At 42.8% G+C, this 27,794-nt stretch overlaps 1 protein-coding gene across 1 annotated transcript in view; it reads left to right on the top strand.

The window, feature by feature from the left end:
* Window positions 1–1,069: 1,069 nt before the first annotated feature.
* Window positions 1,070–27,794, top strand: part of LOC128571794 (lipoxygenase homology domain-containing protein 1) — a 44,283-nt gene continuing 17,558 nt past the window's right edge. Inside the window, exons 1-4 of the mRNA XM_053571494.1 lie at window positions 1,070–1,211; window positions 16,169–16,286; window positions 18,156–18,330; window positions 19,833–20,018. Coding sequence (XP_053427469.1) covers window positions 1,096–1,211; window positions 16,169–16,286; window positions 18,156–18,330; window positions 19,833–20,018 — 595 coding nt within the window. The 5' untranslated portion in view covers window positions 1,070–1,095. The remainder of the gene's footprint in view (window positions 1,212–16,168; window positions 16,287–18,155; window positions 18,331–19,832; window positions 20,019–27,794) is intronic.

Raw genomic sequence — 27,794 nt, 5'->3', positions numbered from 1 at the left:
ACCCACACGACACCATGCAGGGAGCATGACCACTGGGACGAATAACTTGGGTTCTGAGTTCCAAGGCTTCTGGTAGTGTGTCCCTGCACAGGGGATAATGGAAAGTGGCAGCCACAGAGAAGGGGCCAGGTACATTCAGAAGAGACAGTCAGCCTGGCCTTTCCTCTGCTGTGTGTACCTGGACCTTTAGACCTCATTGCCAGTCCCTGGGCACCTGGTAAGAGTAAGAATCCAGGACCAAAGAACATTCCAGAATGTGGGGATAAATGATGCCTCTTGCCATGATGGTGCCTTACAAAGGAAGAACCAAGGCAGGGCCTCATGAGGGTACCTCCAGGAAGAGCAGGCTGCTCCCGCGCCCTCCAGTGGAGACAAAGGACACGTGTTCTTCAGAGTAAGCCCCAGGCAAAACAGCAAAATCCCACACTAAGGTGAAAATCATGTGTGACGGGGTTGTCCCACTTCACAAGTGGGTGGAGGTCAGGTCCCTTAATGTCTCTCCCCACTCTCCCATGGTGCTCCACCATCACAAATCTCAGGGCATGTACTGGCTGTGGCACAAGAGGGCAGACAGAATGTGGCCTTGTCAGGTCCAGCTCTAGGCCCCAGTGCAAACTGATGGCAGCTCCCACCCTGGGCAGCCCAGTTCCTCCCTATTTACCGTAAGGGAAGCAGAGGCTGGCCAGGTGGAATGTCTGCCCAGGGTTAACAGCCAACAGGTGGCTGACCTGGGATTCCCATGGAACTCTGGATGGCTCCAAAAGCCACTGTCTTGCCACCATGCAGTGCTAACATTACTGACTTAGTCTGGGATTTGACTGACAAAGAATAAACCGGTGAATACCGGGGCTTTTGCTCATGTTTTTTTGCACAATGAATTTGCTATCACTGGACTGGGCACAGTGGTGAACATAAGAGAATGATCAGGCCTGACCTGCTGTCTAGACATTTACAATTAATTAGGGGGAGGGCTCTTCTCAGAGCCTAAGAACTTGGAGGGCATGTCTGCTTTCTCCAGTGAGACTGAGGCTGGTCGTGTGGGGTAGGAGGTGGAACCAAGGTCCTGTGTCCCTCTCATGGCAGGTGCTCTATGAAATGACAGTGTGGACGGGGGACGTGGTCGGCGGGGGCACTGACTCTAACATCTTTATGACCCTCTATGGCATCAATGGGAGCACAGAGGAGGTGCAGCTGGACAAAAAGAAAGCCAGGTACGCCGAGGCAGGCCCCCGCCACTCACCCTTCCCACATTCAACTTTCTGCCCTCTGTCCCACCTGGTTCTCTCACAACCCCTGTACCATGTGGCTTTCCAACCTTCACATCTTTGTCCGTTCTGTCCCCCTACTCTTCCCTTTCCAGGGCCAACTCAAATCTACCTCCTCCAGGAAGCCTTCCTTGATCATCTCACCCCATAGCAACTCCTTCCTTTCTTTTTTCTTTCATTTGGTCACTTGAAATTGTTTATTCTGAGGTCTGTAGATCAGTAGTTGATAGAATTATATCATTGCTAATTTCCTGGTTTCATTAACTAACAATGGAAATGTAAGCTGCTGACACCAGGGGAAGGTAGGAGAAGGGTACACAGAACCTCTGTTCTATTTCTGCGACTTTTCTGTAAGTCTAAAATGATCACAAAATAAAAATCCCTAAATTTTCAAAACATTAAAAAAAAGTGAGTGGACACCTAGTATATGCCAGGCACTGACTCAGGCCCTGGAGAGATAGTTCAACCAGAAGACAAGGTCTCCAACTCACAGAACTTCCTACCTGAGGATGACGATACTGGCAACACTAACATTTACGTGGGCTTGTTTTGTGCCAGGCATTGTTTTTGTTTTGTTTTGTTTTTTTTCTTTTTTTTTTTTTATTAAATCATAGCTGTATACATTGATATGATCATGGGGGATCATTCACTAGCTTCACAGACCGTTTACCAAGTTTCACATGTACCCTTGTAAGATGCACTGCTGGTGTAATCCCACCAATCCCCTTCCCTCTACCCACCTCCCCCCCTCCCCTCCCTTTCCCCTTTCCCCCTATTCTTAGGTTGTAACTGGGTTATAGCTTTCATGTGAAAACCCTAAATTAGTCTCATAGTAGGGCTGAGTACATTGGGTACTTTTTCTTCCATTCTTGAGATACTTTACTAAGAAGAATATGTTCCAGCTCCATCCATGTAAACATGAAAGAGGTAAAGTCTCCATCTTTCTTTAAGGCTGCATAATACTCCATGGTGTACATATACCACAATTTATTAATCCATTAGTGGATCGATGGGCACCTGGGCTTCTTCCATGACTTAGCAATTATGAATTGGGCTGCAATAAACATTCTGGTACAAATATCTTTGTTATGATGTGATTTTTGGTCTTCTGGGTATATGCCCAGTAGAGGTATTACAGGATTGAATGGCAGATCTATTTTTAGATCTCTAAGTGTTCTCCATATCTCTTTCCAAAAGGAATGTATTAATTTGCATTCCCACCAGCAGTGCAAAAGTGTTCCCTTTTCTCCACATCCACGCTAACATCTCTGGTCTTGGGATTTTGTGATATAGGCTAGTCTCACTGGAGTCAGATGATATCTCAAAGTAGTTTTGATTTGCATTTCTCTGATGATTAAAGATGATGAGCATTTTTTTCATATGTCTAAAGGCCGCACGCCTGTCTTCTTCAGAGAAGTTTCTCTTCAAATCCCTTGCCCAGCCTGAGATGAGATCCCTTGTTCTATTCTTGCTAATGCGTTTGAGTTCTCTGTGGATTCTGGTTATTAAACCTTTGTCGGAGACATAACCTGCAAATATCTTCTCCCATTTTGAGGGCTGTTTGCTTGCTTTACTTACTGTGTTCTTGGCTGTGCAGAAGCTTTTTAGTTTGATCAAGTCCCAGTAGTGTATTTTTGAAGCTGCTTCAATGGCCCGGGGGGTCCTCCTCATAAAATACTCACCCAGCCTGATTTCTTTAAGGGTTTTCCCTGCACTCTTCCCTAGTATTTTTATAGTTTCATGTCTTAAGTTCAAATCTTTGATCCAGTGAGAGTCTATCTTAGTTAATGGTGAAAGGTGTGGGTCCAGTTTCAGTCTTCTACAGGTTGCCAGCCAGTTCACCCAGCACCATTTGTTAAATAGGGAATCTTTTCCCCACTGAATGTTTTTAATTGGCTTATCAAAGGTTAAATAACGGTAAGTAGCTGGATTCATCTCTTGATTCTCTATTCTATTCCAGACATCTACCTCTCTGTTTTTGTGCCAATACCATGCTGTTTTGATCACTATTGTTTATAGTATAGTCTGAGGTCTGGTAGCGTAATTCCTCCTGCTTTGTTTTTATTTCTGAGTAATGTCTTGGCTATTCGAGGTTTTTTCTGATTCCATATAAAACGAAGTAATGTTTTTTCAAGATCTTTAAAATATGACAGTGGAGCTTTAATAGGGAGTGCGTTGAAATTATATATTGCTTTGGGTAGTATAGACATTTTAACTATGTTGATTCTTCCCAGCCATGAGCATGGTATGTTTTTCCATTTGTTAATATTTTCAGCTATTTCTTTTCTTAGAGTTTCATAGTTCTCTTTATAGAGATCTTTCACGTCCTTTGTTAGATAAATTCCCAAATATTTCATCTTCTTTGGTACTACTGTGAATGGGATAGAGTCCTTAACTGTTTTTTCAACTTGACTGTTGTTGGTATATATAAAGGCTACCGATTTATGAATGTTGATTTTGTAACCTGAGACACTGCTGTATTCCTTGATCACTTCTAAGAGTTTTGTAGTAGAGTCCCTAGTGTTTTCCAGATATACTATCATATCATCCGCAAAGAGTGAAAGTTTGGTCTCTTCTGACCCTATATGGATACCCTTGATCGCCTTTTCTTCCCTAATTGCAGTGGCTAAAACTTCCATTACAATGTGAAAAAGCAATGGAGACAATGGGCAGCCTTGTCTGGTTCCTGATCTAAGTGGAAATGATTCCAAATTAACTCCATTCAATATGATATTGGCTGTGGGTTTGCTGTAGATGGTCTCCATCAGTTTAAGAAATGTCCCTTCTATACCAATTTTATTAAGTGTTCTGATCATGAAGGGATGCTGCATATTATCAAAAGCTTTTTCTGCATCGATTGAGAGAATCATATGGTCTTTGTTTTTTAATTTGTTTATGTGCTGGATTACATTTATAGATTTACGTATATTGAACCAGCCTTGAGATCCTGGGATAAAACCGACTTGGTCATGATGTATAATTTGTTTGATGTGTTGCTGGATTCTGTTTGTTAGGATCTTGTTGAATATTTTTGCATCTATATTCATTAGTGATATCGGTCTATAATTTTCTTTTCTTGTTGGGTCTTTCCCTGGTTTGGGGATCAGGGTGATGTTTGCTTCATAGAACGTGTTGGGTAGTCTTCCTTCTTCTTTTTTTTTTTTTTTTGTAGAGACAGAGTTTCACTTTATGGCCCTCAGTAGAGTGCCGTGGCATCACACAGCTCACAGCAACCTCCAACTCTGGGGCCCAGGCAATTCTCTTGCCTCAGCCGCCCGAGTAGCTGGGACTACAGGCACCCACCACAACGCCTGGCTATTTCTTGGTTGCAGTTCAACCGAGGCCGGATTGGAACCAGCTACCCCCGGTATATGGGGCCGGAGCCTTACCCACTGAGCCACAGGCGCCACCCTAGTCTTCCTTCTTTTTCTACCTTTTGGAACAGGTTGAGTAATATAGATACTAATTCCTCTTTAAAGGTTTGGTAGAATTCAGACATGAAACCATCTGGTCCCGGGCTTTTCTTTTTAGGGAGGTTTTGTATGGTTGATGCTATTTCTGAACTTGATATGGGCCTGTTCAACATTTCCACTTGATTCTGGCTAAGTCTTGGAAGGTGACGTGCTTCCAAGTATTGGTGTGCCAGGCATTGTTGTAGGCCATGTGCCGACACACCCAGTCCTTTCCACGGCGCTATGAGGACTATTATTATCATTCCCATTTTACAGGTGAGAAAACTGTGCACTCCACTTTGCCACACCTCAGTTTCCTCACCTGTAAAATGGGAATGATAATAATTGTCCTCATAGCATTGTGGAAAGGGCCAGGTGTGTTGACACATGGCGTACAACAATGCCTGGCACAAAACAACCCTGAACATGGACAAAATAAGGAAGCTGGCAATCATTCTGAGCCACTTGCTACAGAGACTGTGGTTTCCTGGGATGGTCGCACCCAGATGGTCCCCAGTCCTAAAGATGAGGCTCTGCCACCTCTTAAAATCATAATTAGAAATGACAATAAAGGTAGCTCTTCTATAGTCCTTACTCTCTTTTCCTTCACTGGATCCCCAGTTTGGACAATCTTGGGACTGGGCTGGTTTTTCATGTTCAACCATTGTCCCCCAAGCATCCTTGGCCCCTAACATCTTAAGAACCAGAGGGGTAGACTCCCAGCCTAAATGTAGGGTTTTTAAAACCCACCCATAGCCACTTGCCTCTGAACCAACAGCCCCTATCTCCCAGCAGCAGGGTCCAGAGCAGCTTCCTCTTGGGGACCCTCACAAGTGCATGTAGTGGGCACTCAGTGAGTACTTCTGATGGTGCTGGTGGTGAGGGTGGTTTGCAGGATGGCGAGGATGGTGATAATGGGTTAGGATTAGGGTCAGGGTTAGTAATGATGGCAGTGATGGTGATTATGGTAGTGACAGCGATGACAGGGATGAAAGATGATGGAGATGAGGACACTGAAGCTCTGGGGGTTCAAGCAGGGATTTCTTTTCACAGGAAAATCAGCTCATGAGAGCCGAGCTTTGCACATCCTATGCACCTCATTTCAGGGGTCTGATGAGAACAGTTTTTGCCTGCCTTCTCAGCGCTTCTGCTCTCTCATTATGCAACTTCCATTCTCTCCTGGAATTCCTCCCAGATGAGCTAGCCATGGTGATAACAGTAATCAAGGCTGACATTTATTTAACAATTATTCCATGCCAGGCATTGTGGTGAGGGCTTCTTAATATATACTAACTCACATCACCCCTTTTAGCATGCTCTCTTATCCTCTCTGCTTCACAAATAAAGAGCCTAAGACACAGAGAGATAAAGTAACTTTCCCAAGGTCGCACAGCAAGGAAACTGGGAACTGGGATTTAAACTTAGGCAGTTGTGGAAATAAAGGAAAACCAAATGAGAACAGAGGCTGTTTCTTTAGAGCTTGCTTTAGCAAGGGAATTAGTTACCATCACTTGGTGTAGTAGAGTCTCAAAGGCTTGCAGGAGAGTGGGAAAACTTTGTAGTGAAGCATTATTTTTGGATGGTAAAGCCGAGGCAGGTTAGTTAGAATTGGGGCATCTTATGTGATTGTATGGGGAGCTTATTTGAATTTCTCTGTTGGTCCTGGGAGTTGGGAGTGTGGACAAAATAAGGAAGCTGGCAATCATTCTGGGCCAATTGCTGCAGAAAATTGCTGCTCCATCCTCACCATCCTGTGGTTTCCTGGGATGGTCACTGCAGAGGTTGTGGGTCAGAGTTCTATTATGATACCAGGCCTGGCTATTACCTATTTGTTTATTCAGTCTTTCATAGTCTTCACTGCTATACTCTGACTCTAATTTTCGCCCAACTCCAAATTTATGGATTCTCTCTGATCAATTATCCCACACCTACATTTCACCTTATCTTCCAGATGTATAAGACTTAATTGCTGGTAGAAGACATAGGAATCTTATTTCTAAGAGTATCTAAATTCTGGGAGTGTTGCTTGAAAATCTCATCACTATAAACAGAACCTTATTGTAAATGCTTCAAGGCACCTTATTAGTTAAAGGATTGTTTTTCTGAGTAAAGATTTATTTTGTGAGGAGTGCCATCATTTCTTTTCTTTTCTTTTTTTTTTTTTTTGTAGAGACAGAGTCTCACTTTACTGCCCTCGGTAGAGTGCTGTGGCGTCACATGGCTCACAGCAACCGCCAGCTCTTGGGCTTATGTGATTCTCTTGCCTCAGCCTCCTGAGCAGCTGGGACTACAGGCGCCTGCCACAATGCCCGGCTATTTTTTTGTTGCAGTTTGGCAGGGGCTGGGTTTGAACCCGCCACCCTCGGCATATGGGGCCGGCACCCTACTCACTGAGCCACAGGTGCCACCCATCATTTCTTAATTGCTCTGGTTTGCAAGCTCAGAGCTCTTACCCAAGGCATGTTTTGCTTTTTTCATTTGCACGTGGCTCCATGTCTTACCTATGACCTGGAGCCTTGTTATGAGTGTCTGCATTTTGACCAGGGGACTTGGATAGAAAGACCCACTGGGCATGTGTTGTGGGCCCAACTTGGTATTGTAGAAGGTGATGCTTTTCCCAAGAAATGGCACATGAACAGGCTGAGGTTGAGACCCAGATGGGCACAGAAGACACTGTGGCCTTTTCCTGCTTCAGTAGGCCAACATACTGTCTTCAGATGCCGTACCTAGAGACCAAAGCTTAGCACAGCCCAGAGAAATTCACCCACCCCACTCCCCAACTAAATTCCCCAACTTCTCATCTTGCCACTTCAGGGGAAATTGTTCTGGTAAAATTCACACTGAGATGCTGATGATTCTTTTTTTGAGATGCTGATGAATTGATATGGCAGTCAAAAAAGGTGATGCCCTAAAAGGTAATGTTCAAACTCAATGAAAGGGTCTCTAACCATGGAATTTGAGGCAATTGGTGTCCAGAGGGTGCAAGGGTTATATTTAAACAATGGGATGTTGTTTTCCTGTAGAAGAAAGTAAATGCCTGCAAGGAATCATTCTTAGGCCTAGTGGGGACCTAGTGAACTGGGAGCTTCCTTGGTCTGGACATAAAAGGGATTCAGAGAGTTCTGGTGGGTTTGCCACTAAGTGTGCCCTTGGCTTAGGACAAAGAGCATGGGGAAAGGCTAAGCTCAAGGGAATGGACACAGAGGGCAGACACCCAAATGGGATTCTGGTTGTCCTTTCAAGAGGGGATCTGGAAATATATGGCCAAGACCAGGACTATAGTGAATGTTTAAGTTTTTATTTCTTTTTTTTTTTTTTTTTTACTTCTGAAATACATCAAACTTTTATTTATTTATTTTTTTTTGAATACTACAAAAAACTTTATTCTCAGAAATATGAAAATCTGAAAGAAATTGATCAATACTTGGCAGCATGCCAACTTCCTAGATTTAATCAGAAAGAATTAGAAATTCTGAACAGATCTATATTAAGTACTGAAACAGAATCAACTATATGAAATCTCCCAAGAAAGAGGAGTCTTGGACCAGATGGCTTCATATCAGAATTCTACCAAACCTTTTTTTTTTTTTTTTAATTTTTTTTCTTTTTTTTATTGTTGGGGATTCATTGAGGGTACAATAAGCCAGGTTACACTGATTGCAATTGTTAGGTAAAGTCCCTCTTGCAATCATGTCTTGCCCCCATAAAGTGTGACAAACACCAAGGCCCCACCCCCCTCCCTCCGTCCCTCTTTCTGTTTCCCCCCCATAACCATAATTGTCATTAATGGTCCTCATATCAAAATTGAGTACATAGGATTCATGCTTCTCCATTCTTGTGATGCTTTACTAAGAATAATGTCTTCCACGTCCATCCAGGTTAATACGAAGGATGTAAAGTCTCCATTTTTTTTAATGGCTGAATAGTATTCCATGGTATACATATACCACAGCTTGTTAATCCATTCCTGGGTTGGTGGGCATTTAGGCTGTTTCCACATTTTGGCGATTGTAAATTGAGCTACAATAAACAGTCTAGTACAAGTGTCCTTATGATAAAAGGATTTTTTTCCTTCTGGGTAGATGCCCAGTAATGGGATTGCAGGATCAAATGGAAGGTCTAGCTTGAGTGCTTTGAAGTTTCTCCATACTTCCTTACAGAAAGGTTGTACTAGTTTGCAGTCCCACCAGCAGTGTAAAAGTGTTCCCTTCTCTCCACATCCATGCCAGCATTTGCAGTTTTGAGATTTTGTGATGTGGGCCATTCTCACTGGGGTTAGATGATATCTCAGGGTTGTTTTGATTTGCATTTCTCTAATATATAGAGATGATGAACATTTTTTCATGTGTTTGTTAGCCATTCATCTGTCGTCTTTAGAGAAAGTTCTATTCATGTCTCTTGCCCATTGATATAAGGGATTGTTGGCTTTTTTCATGTGGATTAATTTGAGTTCTCTATAGATCCTAGTTACCAAGCTTTTGTCTGATTGAAAATATGCAAATATCCTTTCCCATTGTGTAGGTTGTCTCTTTGCTTTGGTTATTGTCTCCTTAGCTGTACAGAAGCTTTTCAGTTTAATGAAGTCCCATTTGTTTATTTTTGTTGTTGTTGCAATTGCCATGGCAGTCTTCTTCATGAAGTCTTTCCCCAGGCCAATATCTTCCAGTGTTTTTCCCATGCTTTCTTGGAGGATTTTTATTGTTTCATGCCTTAAGTTTAAGTCCTTTATCCATCTTGAATCAATTTTTGTGAGTGGGGAAAGGTGTGGGTCCAGTTTCAGTCTTTTACATGTAGACATCCAGTTCTCCCAACACCATTTATTGAATAGGGAGTCTTTCCCCCAAGGTATGTTCTTGTTTGGTTTATCAAAGATTAGGAGGTTGTAAAATGTTAGTTTCATTTCTTGGTTTTCAATTCGATTCCAAGTGTCTATGTCTCTGTTTTTGTGCCAGTACCATGCTGTCTTGAGCACTATGGCTTTGTAGTACAGACTAAAGTCCTGTATGCTGATGCCCCCAGCTTTATTTTTATTACTAAGAACTGCCTTAGCTATACGGGGTTTTTTCCGGTTCCATACAAAACGCAGAATCATTTTTTCCAAATCTTGAAAGTATGATGTTGGTATTTTGATAGGAATGGCATTGAATAGGTAGATTGCTTTGGGAAGTATAGACATTTTAACAATGTTGATTCTTCCCATCCATGAGCATGGTATGTTCTTCCATTTGTTAATATCCTCTGCTATTTCCTTTCTGAGGATTTCATAGTTTTCTTTATAGAGGTCCTTCACCTCCTTCGTTAGGTATATTCCTAGGTATTTCATTTTCTTTGAGACTATGGTGAAGGGAGTTGTGTCCTTAATTAGCTTCTCATCTTGACTGTTATTGGTGTACACAAAGGCTACTGACTTGTGGACATTGATTTTATATCCTGAAACATTACTGTATTTTTTGATGACTTCTAGGGGTCTTGTGATTGAGTCTTTGGGGTTCTCTCAGTATAAGATCATGTCGTCAGCAAAGAGGGAGAGTTTGACCTCCTCTGCTCCCATTTGGATTCCCTTGATTTCCTTGTCTTGCCTAATTGTATTGGCTAGAACTTCCAGCACTATGTTGAATAGTAAAGGTGACAGAGGACAACCTTGTCTTGTTCCAGTTCTAAGAGGAAAAGCTTTCAGTTTTACTCCATTCAGTAAAATATTAGCTGTGGGTTTGTCATAGATAGCTTCAATCAGTTTTAGAAATGTGCCACCTATGCCTATACTCTTCAGTGTTCTAATTAGAAAAGGATGCTGGATTTTATCAAATGCTTTTTCTGCATCTATTGAGAGGATCATGTGATCTTTATTTTTGCCTCTGTTAATATGGCGGATAACGTTTATAGACTTGAGTATGTTAAACCAGCCTTGCATCCCTGGGATGAAGCCTACTTGATCATGACGAATGACTTTTTTGATGATAAACCGTAATCTATTGGCTAGGATTTTCTTGAGAATTTTTGCGTCTATGTTCATGAGTGAGATTGGTCTGAAATTCTCCTTTTTGTTTGGGTCTTTTCCTGGTTTTGGTATCAGGGTGATGTTTGCTTCATAGAATGTGTTGGGGAGGATTCCTTCTTCCTCAATTTTTTGGAATAATTTCTGCAGTACAGGAATAAGCTCTTCCTTGAAGGTTTGATAGAATTCTGGAGTGAAGCCATCTGGACCAGGGCATTTTTTGGTTGGAAGATTTTTTATTGTTTCTTTGATCTCAGTGCTTGAAATTGGTCTGTTCAGGAGCTCTATTTCTTCGTGGCTGAGTCTAGGGAGAGGGTGTGATTCCAAATATTGATCTATTTCTTTCACATTGTCAAATTTCTGGGCATAGAGTTTCTGGTAGTATTCAGAGATGATCTCTTGTATCTCTGTGGGATCAGTTGTTATTTCCCCTTTATCATTTCTGATTGAGGTTACTAGAGATTTTACTTTTCTATTCCTCGTTAGTCTGGCCAATGGTTTATCTATTTTATTTATTTTTATTTTTATTTTTTTTATTAAATCATAACTGTATACAATGATATGATCATGGGGCATCATACGCTTGCTTCATAGACCATTAGACACATTTTTATCACAGTGGTTAACATAGCCTTTCCGGCGTTATCTCAGTTACTGTGCCAAAACCTTTACATTCTACATCTACCAAGTTTCGCAAATACCCCTGTAAGATGCACCACAGGTGTGATCCCACCGATCCCCCTCCCTCTACCCACCCCCCCTTTCCCACTTCCCCCTATTGTTAAGTTGTAACTGGGTTATAGCTTTCATGTGAGAGCCCCAAATTAGTTTCATAGTAGGGCTGAGTACATTGGGTACTTTTTCTTCCATTCTTGAGATACTTTACTAAGAAGAATATGTTCCAGCTCCATCCATGTAAACATGAAAGAGGTAAAGTCTCCATCTTTCTTTAAGCCTGCATAGTATTCCATGGTATACATATACCACAATTTATTAATCCATTCCTGGATCGATGGGCACTTGGGCTTTTTCCATGACTTAGCTATTATGAATTGGGCTGCAATAAACATTCTGGTACAAATATCTTTGTTATGTTGTGATTTTTGGTCTTCTGAGTATATGCCCAGCAGAGGAATTACAGGATTGAATGGCAGATCTATTTTTAGATCTCTGAGTGTTCTCCATATATCTTTCCAAAAGGAATGTATTAATTTGCATTCCCACCAGCAGTGCAGAAGTGTTCCCTTTTCTCCGCATCCACGCCAACATCTCTGGTCTTGAGATTTTGTGATATAGGCTAGTCTCATTGGAGTTAGATGATATCTCAAAGTAGTTTTGATTTGCATTTCTCTGATGATTAAAGATGATGAGCATTTTTTCATATGTCTGAAGGCCGCACGCCTGTCTTCTTCAGAGAAGTTTCTCTTCAAATCCCTTGCCCAGCCTGCGATGGAATCCTTTGTTTTTTTCTTGCTGATGCGTTTGAGTTCTCTGTGGATTCTGGTTATTAAACCTTTGTCAGAGATATTAAGTTTTTATTTCTTCTTCCACATCTTTATCGCCCAGATCTGAGGCTGTCTGGTTAGCAATAAAGCTCTGAGAACTGAAAGGGCTTATATTTGAGGACTTTACAAGTGGAGGATTTGGTGGGGAAACTCAGGGGGTTTGGAGTGAGTCCCAGAGGAGACTGAAAGGTGGCCATCTGAGAGAAGAGGAAGGCAGGCCAGGTTCCAGGGTCTTCCGCCTCCAAAGGGCACCCAGGTCAGGCAGTTGAAAGACTCCAGCATCCACTTCTGGGTACTCTACTGAAGCATCATCTCCAGCTCAAAGGCCATGCTCTCAGCAGGCACTGGCAAGTCTGAATGTGCACTAGGTCCTGTCCATGGCATTTGAAAATAGTAGAGGCTCAGAGTCTCTTTGTGATTTAACTTTGGTCTGCTCTCAAACCATTGCAAGGATGCTTGAGAGATAGGGATACAAAAACTCTCTGTTACCTCTTGTGTCTCATGGGGCATACATGGGGCATACATGGGGCATGCAGTTGTTTTCATGATCCCCAAGGAGGGAGCTGAGGAGCCAGAATCAGAGCAGCCATTTGGAGGCTGTCTTTTGTACCCCAGTCACTTTAGCATCTGTACCATCACTGAGGCCCCGCAAATACCTACTCTACCACCTACTGCTCACCCATCCCAAGAATTGGAATTCTTCCTGTGTGTCTTCCAGGGCAGCCTCCCCATATCTGTCCCCTTTACAGTCTCAAGTTCTCCTTTCAGGGCACTTCAAACTGTATTCATTTCCTGAGGTTGTGACACAAAATTATTACAAACAAACCAAGTGGCTTAAAACAACAGAAATTTATTCTTTCACATTTCTGGAGGTCATAAATGGATGAAACAATGGATGAAAATCAAAGTGTTAACACAGCTGGGTACCCTTCAGAGGTGTTAGGGGAGATTACTTGCCTCTTCTTGCTTCCGGTAGTTGCCAGCATTCCTTGGCTTGTGGCCACATCACTTCAGTCTTCAAGGCCAGATCCTCCAGTCTCTGCTCCATCTTCGCACCACCTCCTCCTTTGTGTATGTGTTGAATCTCTCTCAGCCTCCTTCTTGTAAAGACACTTGTGATTACATTAAGGGCCCACCTGGATAATCCAGGATTATCTTCCCATCTCTAGAACTTTAACTTAATTACATCTATGAAGACCTCTTTTCTGCCATGTAAAGTAACATACCCTGGTTACTAAAATTAGGATATGGGCATATATGGGGGGGGGCATTTTTTAGCCTGCTACAGGGCTACAACCCACAGAGCATGGACCTAAAAATCTTGCCACATGGGAACAGGCAAAAGTTCTAGTTACGTTTACATTTTTAAACTCTTCATTATGAAATATAACACATACATAGAAGTATATAAATCATAAATAATTGTGAAGCAAAAACTCATGTAACAACCACCCAGACCAAAAATTGAACCTTGCCCATTCTTGGCTTTTAAGTAAACATTCTCTTACTTTCCTTAATTGCTTCACCCCCAATTCCTACATCCATCCTTGAGCTATATGCTTTCATATAACCTGGATGTCAATGTTACATAAATAGAACCAGGCTGTGTGTCTTCTTGCACATCTTCTTTTGCTCAATGTCAGGTTTATCTTGTTTCCCTGAGTTGTGAGTTGACTGTGACTTTTTTTTTTCATTGCTGCATGGTATTCCACTGAGGAGCCTGGAGCAGAGAGGATCTGGTGGCTTGTTGGCAAGGAGTGGGGAGGGAAAACAGCAGAAACATCAGGGTTCATTATCAGGTGGATAATTCAACAATCAGTCCTGGTGACAGGACTCAATATAACAAAAGTTTGCCAAGAGTTGTCCATGGCTGTCCCGAAGGAAAAAGAGCTACCTAGAGCCTTGGGGCCTCAACAATGGAGCCAACCAAGCATGGGCTTGATGGCCTTGGGTATGGGGAACTCCAACCTGGAAGGAGGTTGATCTAGTATGAAGCTAAGGCTAAAGCTCGAACCCTGGATAGTTCTGAGAGCCCCAGCAATGCCTGTGAGATGTCACAGAAGCAAACTTTCTGAAAAGCTGACCATCAAGCAGCCGTGGTCCCCATACCATTTGTCCCCATCTGCCAGCTAGCCCCCTCTCAGAACCCCTACCCACAGCTCATCTCTGACTTCTTAGAAGTGCCTAAAATTCTTCTATCAAGTAGTTATCCTTCCAACCTAAGGCTTCGTCCCTGGTTAGCCATCAGGCTGGGCTCAGTCAGAGGGTCCAGTGGGGGAGTATGTTCTGGGCCCCTCTTTGAGCACAGCCTTTCACAGTGGAGAACAGAGGGAACCAGAAGAGGAAGAAAGAGAGGGGTGGCCAAAGGTGGCCCTCCCCAGACATCACCCCTCAGCTGCTGAGCAGAGGCCCCTTTGGATAGAAGAGCAGCACAAACCCTGGCCACTTTCACAGCCCTGTCCCTTTAGGCCAGGGACAAGACCTGCATCAAAGGCTGGCATTGCTCCAGTGGTGACCCCACTGAGGGGTCTAGGATAGCAGGAAGGCTATGGCTAGAGAGTCACAGAGGACTGAAGGACCAAAATGGGTATTCCCTTTGCAAGTGAACGTTTTATCCCAGGAAAGGATGTCCACTCAGATTAATTGGAGATTACACCGTAAGGAAAGGTGGGGGGCAAATATAATCTATTTTTCAGTCTTCTAGAAGAAAAGCTCGCTTCTCCACCCCCTTTTCTTACCCACCTGTCCTACCATAAAATGTCTATAAAATGAAGATACTCCGCTAAATTCAAAGGGTGAAAATTAAAGAGACAGCCAAAGGAAAGAAAGCTAAATCTCTTTTGATCTGCCAAATTGTGCTTCTGGCAAGAGTAAGGAATTGAAAGATTATTTAAGAGACTCTCAGTGTGTGATGCGAGAGTGACATGAGCACTCCTCACAGTTTCCACATGACCTTCAAATAGAGCAGGAAGGGTGTGAACAGACTTTAGGAAAACTTTTTCACTTCTAATTATTATAAAATGCACTCTAGCAAGTTATCAGAAGAGATCAGGGCTCTGTTCCACCTTTAAGACTAGGAGTAGTTTTTAGTTTGCAGCATTTGCTGTCTCAGCTTTCATTGGCTATGGCCTCTATTTTTAAATATGTCTCGTATTCAAAGAAGCACAACAATTGCCATGCACAGCCATATCTCAGTGCCACCTGCGTTACCCTGGGGGCTTATCAGCAGTTATCATCTGGAATCAGTCAGCAGTCAAGCAATCAGTCAGCATTGAAGGTCGCATTTTGCATGTGGTGCTGTGGGCACAGCAGTAAGGAATAAAGATAAAGCATCTCTGAGATGATGAGGTCATTTTGCAGAAAAATCATCATAGCAACAAAAGCAGCATTACCTTCTATTTGCTTATCACTTTACACTCGTCAGTAGCACCACCCAATCCAGGCTGCTGAGTTCAGTTTTGCAGATTGTAAATGGAAGTAAATGAACGATGGCATCGAGAATTGTACAGCCTGCCCCACCATTCGTGATGGCCCTGTCAACTCATAGAATCTCATGTAAAGCTTTATAGGTATAGAATTCTTTATGTATTTTATGTTGATTTCACCATCATTTGGTCCTTGTAACAGTTTGGTGAGATTGCAGGTCTAGTGTCATTCTCCCCAGACTGTAAGTGAGGAAACTGAGCTCCAGAGTAGAGCTGGGACTGTTCTAGGTGAATGGCAGAATGAGATTAGAACCCAGAACTGGTAGCCATTGGTTTAGGGCCATTTCTAACAGCAAACTCACTTAGCCTGGCCTTTCAGGGACACACCTAGCTGCAAGAATGGGCTGTTGGTAAATCATTTGACACAGGCTTTGCCTTCTCTCCTCACCCCACATCTGGTGCCTGGCCTGGCCCAGCCTTCCCTGGGGCCAGTGTTCCTCTTCACGCCTGTTCTCTCCATCTCTAGGTTTGAGCGGGAGCAGAACGACACCTTCATCATGGAAATCCTAGACATTGCTCCATTCACCAAGATGCGGATCCGGATTGACGGGCTGGGCAGCCGGCCCGAGTGGTTTCTGGAGAGGGTAGACTGCTTTCGCTCTTCCTCCAGCCACTGCCCCCCACACACCTTCTTCCTGTTCCTTCGGTTTGTCAGTGTACCTCGGGGAAATATAAATGTCACTATAGAGGGTCATTACATGAACCCAGCCCATATAACCCAATATACCCTTTGGCATGAATTTTTATTTATTTCTGTCCAGTGAGAATTGATTCAACTGTCAGAGAATTCAGCAGGAGCTGGTAATGTAATGGAGATGGAGACCAGAGTAAGGGGAGGTGGCAGGAGGGCTTCCTCAGGGACGTGAGCTGGGAAGAATGAGAGAGGAGCAGTGGGAGCTGGGACAGAGCGAGGCTGCCAAGGCACGAGCCCCAGGCAGGAGAGCTACTGGTACCCCTGTGGTCACAGGGCTAGGCGGTTGCCTCCTTTTCCATGATGGACCTCTGCCCTGTCCTGTGGGAGGAGTCTGAACCCCACTGTCAGCAACTTGGCGGAAACCAGCCTTGGGGCCACAATGCTGGGATCTTCAAGGAGCAATGGTGCTTGGAGCAAGGAGCAAGGGCGGTATGGTGCCCACACTAAGGACCATCTGACAAACATCTTAGGTCTGCCTCTAGCTTCCTCCTCTCCCCAGCAGACTCAGTTTCCACCAAGAAAAGAAGGCAGAGGCTGTATCTCAGGGCCTCTCTCCTGTAGTTTCCTCACCTTCTCTACCCTCATGGGGCCTTGTACCCCCAGTTATCCAGAGGAGTCATCAACATTCTCCTTTCTAGAGCAGTGAGGAGAGTCTCAGAGCATGCAGGGCATGGACCAAGCGGGATATGTTTTGATGGGAACTGATGTGATGTTAGATGTCCCATGCTAAGTGTGGTCCCAAAGCTGGAGACCCTTGGCAATGCTGTGATGATAAAGGTGACAGCCCTGAATGTATGGCCTCTGTGTCACATAGAATCCTAGGCACTCCAACATGTGTGATGCTGCCATGTGCCTGCCCTCCTTCTACAATGTGTCTTAGAGTTCTTGCGCAGCCATAACCAAGTACCACATACTGGGGCTTAGAACAAGAGGCCTTTATTATCATCTTGCTTCTATAAAGTGTAGAAGTCCAAGATCAGGGTCTCAGGAGGGCCACGTTCCCTCTGAAGGCTCTGGGAAGGGTCTGCTGCAGGACCCGTTCCCTAACTTCTGCTGGTTTCCTGGCTGTGGTGGGCATCATGAATCCTCCTGTGTGCCCGTCTGTGTGGTACAAGGCAAAAGAGCACTGACATGTTGGATTAGGGCACACGCTCATGCTTCTTACTTGTTACATCTGTAACAGTCCGATTTCCAAATAAGGTCACACATTCTGAGAGACCCAGTTAGGACTTCAAACACATGAATTTGTGTGTGAATGTGGGAGAAAACAGTTCAACTGATAACACAAAGCCTTCTGCTCCCCTGACTGAGTCAGTCCATACAACCTCATCCCCTAAATTTTATCTGTCCCAAGTTATCTCAGTCTCCTCCTTCCTTGTTCAGCCATTAGCAGATTTTTCTTGAGCCAACAGCATCGTGCCCACACCAAGGACCATCTGACAAACATCATTCCCCTGCTCCTAGGTGCTGGTGTCTGGCAGTGGCTTGGTTGGTCCATTTTCCTCCTACTCATTCAGCGAATATGTCTTATGCTCCTCTCAGGATGATAGGCATCTCTAAGGAAACATTTGCAGATGAGCCACCCATTCCAAATTCCCAAACTAGGGCAAGGCACATGAGGCAGGGGCTTTGTCCTGAAAAAGGGGGCCTTAGGCCTACAATCTCAGGTGGCTGGGGTCCAGCAGATGGCCTTGCCCTGGTGGGTGGAGGCTGGTGGAGGTGAGAGAGGGTGTCCTCACAGGGACTTTCTCTCCTCTAGATCCTCTTGAAGCACATGAACACTGGAGACCTCACCATGTTCTACTACGGAGACTGGCTCTCCCAGAGGAAGGGCAAGAAGACCCTGGTATGCGAGATGTGTGCCGTCATCGATGAGGAGGAGATGATGGAGTGGACCTCCTACACTGTCACGGTTAAGACCAGTGACATCCTGGGTGGGTCAGGGCTCCCTCTCACTACCCTTGCCCCCTCCTCAAATTCTGCTGCAGGTCCTGGCTTCTGGAGGGGGCATCTTCAGGTGGCCCTCCAAAAGCTGGTCAACCCAAGTCCCATCCACAGCTTCCTCCCAGTGACTGAACTGTCATGGAGTGTGGTCAGCACTCTTGAAAATGGGCTCATAGTCTTCCTGCTGCTGCCTGGCGCCCCTCACCCAAATGTCATGTATCTCAGTCCCCTCAGGTCCCATCCCACACCTGTATGCCCGGCTGTCAGCTGTGTGCCAGCTTTGGCCTTGAGTGCTAGGATATTAATATGACTCCCAGACTCTTGCAGATCTGACATTCTAGTGGGGCATCCTTAGAGTAGTGTGGTGAGGCTCTGACAGGTGTTGGCCCTGGGTGTAGCTGAGGAACCCAGAGAGGGCACACTACCTACCTGGGGATCAGGGACAAGGATCATGGAGGGCTTCCCAAAGGTGATACCAAAGTCAAGTCCAGAAAGACAAGTAGAGGTCACATAAGCAGACAGAATCCAGAGGAAGGATATTCCAAGCAAAAGTGTTAATATGTCAAAAGCTGGGAGATGACAGGGAACGTGCTTTCACCTAGCCATGGGGACAATGCCTCCTACCTGTATCAAGCCTGCTCTCCAGGGGCCCTTGCAAGGATTCTGGCAAATTCATTCACTCTGGTTGTATGTGACTAGTGAAGGATTAACTAACTTGTCTGCCATGATGGCTGACATTTTTTGACAGAGAAGCATTTAAACAAAAAAATGAAGCTGTCATGGTAGACTCTCAGCCATCTGTCAGTAAATCTGGCAAAGTTTGGTTTTGGCATACCCTTTCTTCCTCTTCTCTCTATAGTGGAACCTTCACCTTTATAGCCTTCAGTTCCCAGTGACCACATGCTTTCAAACCTCTCCATCCTCCCAGATGTGCTCTCAGAAAATAATTGATAAGTTCGTTGATAACAGCAGGTATGTGTCAGAAAAGCTTCACAGGATTGCCTTTTCAAAAAGCATTTGCTTTTTAACTTGGGCCAATACCCCTATTCGGCTTAAAGCGAAGTCCTAGTGTAGGATGCTAATCAGAGGTGGATTAGGGGAGCACAGAATTCCCCTGCTTCCTTCTGAACCTGCATTTTTCAGAAGGTAGACTGTGTTTCTAACCTGTGAAACCAGACTATATGGCATGCATTTTAAGTAGAAGAGTGTTTACCTACAAATAGGTAAAGTTTTACACTAAATCATTCAAACTTGCTAACTATGACTCTACTCCAGTTAGACTAACAGAGTTTTCAAGGCACAAAGGCAAGGGGAAGGGTAGAATTGGAGGCCCAGGAGTCCCAGGACACTGACAGCTCCTTTCCAAGTTCACCCCTGGCCTAATCAACTCTGAACTCTGTCCGCTTAGACTTCTGGCTCCTCCAAGGAGTCTAGGATCAAGGCTGTGTCAGAAAGGATGGCACCTTAAGCCTCATCTTATGCACCCCCCCAGGAGCAGGCACTGATGCCAACGTGTTCATCATCATCTTTGGGGAGAATGGGGACAGCGGGACACTGGCCCTGAAGCAGTCAGCCAACTGGAACAAGTTTGAGCGGAACAACACAGACACATTCAGCTTCTCTGACATGCTGAGCCTGGGCCATCTCTGCAAGCTGAGAGTCTGGCATGACAGCAAAGGTAGCTCCCACTGCAGTCCAGGGTGGTGAGAGGGCAGCCCTCAGCTCTCCCCCTGAGCCCTTTCCTCCCTAGCAGCGTGTTAATTTTGCTCCCCCACCCCCCAATCAGGCAGGCAGTTAACAAAGTTGATTGCCCCACAGTGATGTTTCCATCAGTATGAGAAAGCCAGTGTTTCTGGGCAAAGTTTAGAGATGAAGCTTACTTCCCCCTGCCTTCTCCCTCAGTGATCAGAGGTTATTCATTGTTTGTGATGTTAGAATATTAATTCTACATTTTTTGGGGCATAAAAATTAAGAAAAAATAGGGCTATGGCACCAAGTTCACTTCTCATGGATTTTCTGTAAAGGATTATGTTTGTTTATTTATAACAGTCAGCATAAAAGTAGTTGAATTTACTTATAAACTATGAAATAGGATGTAAACCAAGTGAGAAATTTATTTTTAACTTGAAAATATCTAGGGAATACTTGTTGCATCTGTAGAGTCTTCATCTGTGATAAACTTCATATTCTCAGCATTTCTTTGGTTATCATCCTTCTGTCTTCAAACCACTCTATTTCCTTTTGGTTTGGGCCTGTAAATTCTATTTGTAATTAGAATAGTGTTGTTACATATGAAAATCCCCCTCCCATAAAATCCATGCGTACTGCTTTTACCTCCTTGCCTTCTATCAAAATTCACCTCTGCAAAGCTATCTGCTCAAAGCCTTCTCAGCCTTCTCTGAGTCTCTCCAACAGTTAGGTTGAGCGGTCCTGAGTGTCATGTTTCTCCTCACTTCTTCAAATCCTCACTGAGGCCAAACCATCTGTCATGGCCACTGATGAAACCCAACTCAGCAGCTTGCCACCTTTCTTGTAAAGGGCGCTAACACGGGTTAAACAGTTAGAATTTTTTCTATAACATAGAAAAAGCTCAGATTAGACACATAAAAGCAGCCAGACTTCAAAGCAATAAAATAATGAATACTTGCACAGCACTCCACAGTTTTCAAATTTCAGTGCATCCAATCATTCATTCACATACCACACATCTGAAAGTGGTCACGGCATGCCTGGGACTCTTTCAGGCATTAAAGATAACAACATTTGATCCTCAAAAAACTTTATGAATTACCACAGAAAAAGCACTTCAGTGCCCCTTTTTCTACTAATACACATATGCCAAGGAATATTGAGGTCCATCAAGGTTTAAATGTTTTACCCAGAACCATGCAGCAAGAGAGACCTGGTCTTCAGGTGCCTGTCCTGATTCACTATGCTGTGTGCCAGCCCATCTGGACAGCCTCCATTCTGCACCCTCCCAGCCATTGTGCCAGAGGGTCAAAAAAGATGAGGATAGGAGGGAGCAGCCTCTTCTATATCTCTTTTCATGGCCCCAGTTATGTCTATTATTAGAGTGTATGGGGTGGGGAGAGTTTTATCCAGAAAAAGGTGCACTAGAAGAGGACTCTCTGGTGCATCTTACAGGGGTATTTGCGAAACTTGGTAAATGTAGAATGTAAATGTTTTGGCACAGTAACTGAGATAACGCCGGAAAGGCTATGTTAACCACTGTGATAAAAATGTGTCAAATGGTTTATGAAGCGAGTGTATGATGCCCCATGATCATATCAATGTATACAGTTATGATTTAATAAAAAAAAAGACAAATGCAGCAAAGAAAAAGGAAACTCCCCTTTTTCAAACAAACCTAAAAGCATCCTTCCACAGCAGCCAAAATAAATATGCAGTATGTATAAAATAAAAAAAAAAGAATGGAAAATACATATATACCAATGATTTTCTTTTTTTTATTAAAACATAGCTGTGTACATTAATGCAATTATGGGGTACAATGTGTTGGTTTCATATACAATTCAAAATACTTTCATCAAACTGTATACCAGTGATTTTCAACTAGTATGAAAGGATCTTAGGTGTACTGCAAAATTTTTTAAGATCATTAAATTATTTTCAAAAGAAAAAAAAAAAAAAAGAAGAGGACTCTCCTTTCTCCCGTATGAGTCAGTGGAAAGAAAGATACTTGGAAAACATGCCCAAATAGCCTTAAAGCACCTCCCCTCTTTCCAAACAGGGAAACAAAACAAAGACACCTAAAGGTTTTTTCTTCCCTTTCCTCATCCATTATGGTCCTACTGTCTTAGGACCAGCAGTGGGTGCTTGGTCATTGAAAGTCTGTCATTATCATCACTAGGAACATTCCCTGCCCCAGACACTCTGCAAGATCAGGATAAGCCTCTGCCCACAACACTCAACTGCAGTCATCCAGTCAAGACATGTGTAAAAGCACTGAGTCCCATAGAGACATTATTCCTGTGTATGACTTTAGGACTAATTAGAGGGGTTTGACAGATCAAATTAGTGGGAGGCAGTGGGGATGAGGGTGGAAGGAGTAGGGATGAACTCTGTCTACCCTAATACATGTGCCTGAAATCTCTCCCTAAACCTCAACTACTGTTTAGGAAGTATATTTCTGAACACTGGTTCCTGCCTTAATCAGACAAAAGAACATTGTACCTGTGGGCTTCCATCTCTCTTACCAATACACACTGGTAAGAGACTATGACTCTTGAGGGGGGGACTGTGCCATATTCATCTTTATCTTCATAACTTTGTACAGCAGTTCCTAGAGCATAATGGGGACTCAATAAATGTCAGCTTAGTTGAGACTCCCCCACCACCAGGAGAGAGTTGAGAAATACTAGGTTCTTCACTTTTGTTTTGCCATAGCCTCTACCTTTACAGAATCAAAGGAAATAGAAGCCTGAGAAGGAAGAAATAGTATTCCTAGGCAGCCTGAACCATTCCTGCAGGGTTCAACCATACTGTGAGACTAGAGAGCAAGAGGTTCCCTGACTACTAGGTCAGGCCAGAACACTGAGTAGAGAAGAATTTTATGTAGGCTATGCTGACCCCTCATTTTGAAGAAGAGAAGACAATGTCAGGGCCATTTACAATATTAAGTACTTCATGTATGGGGAGTGGGGGAGCTGAGAATGGTGGGAAGAGCCAGAAAGAGTGAGGGTGCCCTTCTTAAGGACCACACTTCTGTAGAAATCAATAACAGGCTGTGTGGGCTGTGGAGCTGTCCAGAGTCCTAACTTCTCTGGCCTCTGTGGACTCTGGACTCTATAGCCTGATCCCTTGGGCTCTTGACTTGGGGTCTGTTTTCAGCCTGGCCTACTAAAGATGTCCAAATGCATGGTAATCTAGACAATAGAAAATGCCATGCATCCCACCCCCAATTCACAGCAATAAAGGTAGAAAGTTGTTGATCCAAGATCAGAGCTCGTCTCTATGTCTCCTGCCTGCAAAGGCCACTATCTCCAACTCCATCTTATCCAGATCTGAAACCCACCTGACTGAGCCCTTTGTTCCTTGGCTGGCTATTCCTGATGCTGCCACACTTGCAATGTCTGCCTTCACTGTCCGTATCAGTCTGTTTCTCATGGAGAACCTTCCATAGTCTTCTTGGGCACTCCTTCCTACATGCTGTACCAATCATTCCAACCCATCCAGGAAAGTAATGGCTTATCTATTTGAGAAAAATGGTCAAAAAGCCACGTGACAACACTTCAGGAGTCAGAGATAATGTTTGTTTGCAGTGTCACCTAAGTGTTCTCCTTTCTTATTTTTCTCCTCTGATGTGACACATCCTCTCCTGAGACAAAATAAACTATACAACAAACCCCTTTACTATGCAGCTCTAACAGTTCCCACAGTTTTAATACTGATATCAGTTAACAAATTAAATTCAGTTGGTTCTCATGATTCACAGTTTTATGCTCTATAAAATTGCTGTGAACTTGTAGTTAGTGAATACTGCACCATTGCTCTTAGGGGAAATACAAGGTTAGGTTCCTGTGAGCCTCTGGTCAGAACATTTACCAATATTGATCAACACATAACCTTGTTTAAATGTGTTTCTGTTTAAATGTACTATTAATATACAGTTTATTCATTAATATTGAATTCATGACCCATAGCATTGTAACTAATGCCTGAGCAAAGATTATCTAACACATATTTTCTCTGTAAGGCACATTTCTGCCTTCTTATATTTAGAAACACTAAACAACACTTCAACTTTGGGTTCAAACAGTATGTTTGAGTCTATTTTTAACAAAAAGCACAAAAATGTGGAAATTTGTCAATGAATAGAATGTGAAATGGACATTGGTTTACAATATAAGATCAGAAGCAAGAAGATAGTCTTACCTGGTTCAACATCAGCTGAGGATGTGTGTTGGGCAACTCAAATATTTTTTGCCACTCTGCATATGTTCACAAATTACCATATGAGTATTAATTTTGGGGTTACAGAAATGAGGGAAGATGAACAGTCTTCTGTTACAAATAAATTTTACAAAATACGCAAACCCACAAAGATGGAGCTTGAGAGTAATGAGGATCAACTGTTCCTATTGAACACTTATGATTAGGCACGGAGTTCAGTGCTGAGGACAGAGTAGGAAAGAGCAGACAATGTTCCTGTAACCTTGTTGAACTTCTAGCAACAAATACATTCACTGCTCAAGTAATTAATGTAAATAATGATGTGTCTCTAAAATGGTGGTCCTCCAGATGCTAGTCTGAGGAGTAAGAGAAGATATCTCTGAACAAGAAGTGATGTGTAAGCTGAAACCCAAGGAATGAGTGGGAGTAGCTATTAGGTGAAGAGCGGTGTTTGCTAAAAAATGAAGGGACATATTTGAGGCAGAGTGAATAGCAAATATAAAAGCCCTGAAATAGAAAAAATCTTGATATGTGGCAGAAACCAAAGAAAAATCAAAAATGACTATAAAATTTAGAATGGAGTGGGAGCTAGACAAGAACCACGTGATATATCCTAAGCCATGTCAAAGACTGGGGTCTTTATCCTAACTACTTCAAGAAGCTATCAAAGGATCTCAAGAACACGAGTAGGTTGGGGAAGATCATTGTAGTATCTGTAGAAGATAGGTTAAATGGAGGAGAAAATGAACTTCAAAAGACAGCTAAGAGATTGATGGGAGAGGATGCAATATAATGGTAGCAGTGGGGAATGTAGGAAAAAGAGAGATTTGAGAAATATTAAGGCAGAGGATATGTTAAAGATTTGCTTGAGAAGACTTGAGCAAGAAGGGTAAGGATGCTGGAGAAGTTTCTTCATCTTGTTAAGTTTTATTTGAAGACCTGGAAGACATCCAAGGAATGATGTCCAGTAACAGTGGAGTCTAGACCTCCAAAGGAAAGGCAACTGAAAGATTGATCTGAGGCCAGGGGCGGTGACTCATGCCTATAATATTAGCATTCTGGGAGGCCATGGTGGGTGGATTGCTGAGCTCACACGTTCAAGACCAGCCTGAGCAAGAGTGAGAATTTGTCTCTAAAAAAAATAGCCAGGTGTTGTGGTAGGAGCCTGTAGTCCCAGCTACATGGGAGGCTAAGGCAAGAGAGTTGCTTGAGCCCAAGAGTTTCAGGTGTTGTGAGCTATGATGCCATGACACTCTACTAAGGGCAACAAAGTGAGACTCTGTGTCAAACAAACAAACAAACAAAAAAGATTGATTGGAAATATCGACCTAGAAATTTTTAGTTCAGATTGCTGTAGTAAATAAAGAATAAAGGAGAGTATATGGAGGACATACAACTTCCAAGAAAGCAGGGTGGCCAGTACAAATTCTTGGGAATTCCAACATTTGGGGTTAGATAGAAGAAGGGAAGAAAGGGGGAGAAGAAGAGGAAGACGAGGGAATTACCTCCACATTTTTTGTACTTCCAAACTGAAATGTGCTTGGAGGGAGCAGATCTTTGGTGAACTCTGTAGCCTCAACATTGTTCACCAGCCATAAAATCCTACATGGGATAATTTGTTGGTTTCTGACTCCATAGTTTCCTGGACATAAATTTAATAGAAGAAACATGAAGTCACATTTGTTTTCAAATAGCAAATCAATTTAAAATGTTTATCTCTCCCTAGTAAATTTCCAGAATCTCTTGCTGAGAAATTTTGTTATACAGACAAATATTTAAGCCCCTGTAATAAGTGAGAATGGAGGGGAGATGAACAGCCTTCTGTAATTTATTGATTCACATTTACTGGACAGAAAAATGCTCTTCAGTGGCTCCTCCCACCACCACATACATACACAAATGTCAGGGAGCCTTTCTCTCCTAGCCTCACTCCTTTTTCTCTCTGGCCCTTTTTGTAATGCGGAATTGCATTTTAACTCCTGTCTATTTTAAGCCATCCAGAGACTGGCATGGTATACATGAGTTTGCAGCAATAGGGACTCTCTAAGATTAGCTATTTCCATTCAAAAGGTTTTCTGTATTCTTCACTCTCCTCTTTTTCCTACCTCCTTAAATTTGAAGTTCAGCTTTTGTTTAAAATTTACCTTGAATGAAACATTACATCTTTTACCCAAGCTAGCAGTCATTCATAGATAACCAAGAAATAATCGCATCTGTAATTCCCTTCCCCTGATTAATTCTTGTGCCTTCTTCAAAATCCAGATTAACTATCATCTTCTTTATAATGCTCTTTGATTACCCAAATGAAGTTAGAAACTCCCTACTCTGTGCTCCTAAACTTCTCTGTTCATACCTCTATTTATTGTCCAATAGCAGATGATCTTCTTCCCAGACGCTAATTGTGCACATATCCAGACTTTCTATTTTGTCTTGATACATTTTTCTACCATACTAAAACCTGACAGCCAATTCACCAATTCCTTCCATCTCATCACCTGTAAAACCTGAAAGAAGATAGGGTTCAGCACCATGAACAGCTCCATGCCACTTCAGCCTTGTGTCTAGTTGCTACTATTATCATTTAGATGTCAGCCTCTCCAAAGAGCTTGACACCCCTACCTTGGATAGCCAAAGCCTATCTGATTGCCTTGGCCCCATAACAGCTTTTATACTTAAGATCCTGAGTCACTGATGTGATTCTCTTTCCCTTGAAATAGGGCCTTCGCCCCTCCAACCAGACATTGGATCTGAAAGAAGGATCATATCATTCATAGGTCTTGAGGGTCACCAGAGAAAGGAAGATTTTTGTATCTCCACTGAGCCCGTGTGGTTGGGACAGAGAAGTCCAGATTCTGTACCCAGATTCCTCTTTATGGTAAATTTCTCTTCAAGGAATGTAAGTTTAAAGGTCAATGCAAGCCAAAGTGGCTAAGTATATCCTTAAGCTCTCTCTATACCACACTTTTTCACATTAGTTTAAAATTTTTCCAAATACATAGGAATTTATGAGGACAAATACATTTTGTTTGAGAGTCTTCCCCCAAAAGATAAGAATTCCTAAAGTAATATCAAATTACAAATGTTTAATTAACTCAGAGCATAGCATCTTCTTTTCTCAGAAGCTACCTTATTACATTTTTTTTGGTTTATCTGATATCTCTTATTTATGAAAAATTTTAAACATGCACAGCAATAAAGGGAGTAGTGTAATAAACTTCCATATACCCATCACCCAAGTTCAACAACTATTATGATTTATCAGCTTTAGCCTTTTTACTTTTTATTTTCTTTCTTAACTTCTTTTCGATTGCTGGAGGATATAAAATCAAATCCTAAACTTCATATAATTTTGCCCCAAACATATTTAATGTGTTTTTCTCTTTAAAATGGACTTTTTCTTACAAAATCTCACCACCGTTATAACATTTAACAATGATTTCTTTATATCATTCAATGTCTATTCCATAGCAAATTTTCCCAATACTGTTTATGAAATACATGGGATATATGTATATTTCTGTAGTATTGTATATTGAGTAAT

The sequence above is a fragment of the Nycticebus coucang genome, chromosome 19, assembly GCF_027406575.1.
Source record: "Nycticebus coucang isolate mNycCou1 chromosome 19, mNycCou1.pri, whole genome shotgun sequence".
NCBI lineage: Eukaryota > Metazoa > Chordata > Mammalia > Primates > Lorisidae > Nycticebus > Nycticebus coucang.
Note: the sequence above shows the minus strand (reverse complement) of the source record. Positions and strands in the feature narration are given on the sequence as shown.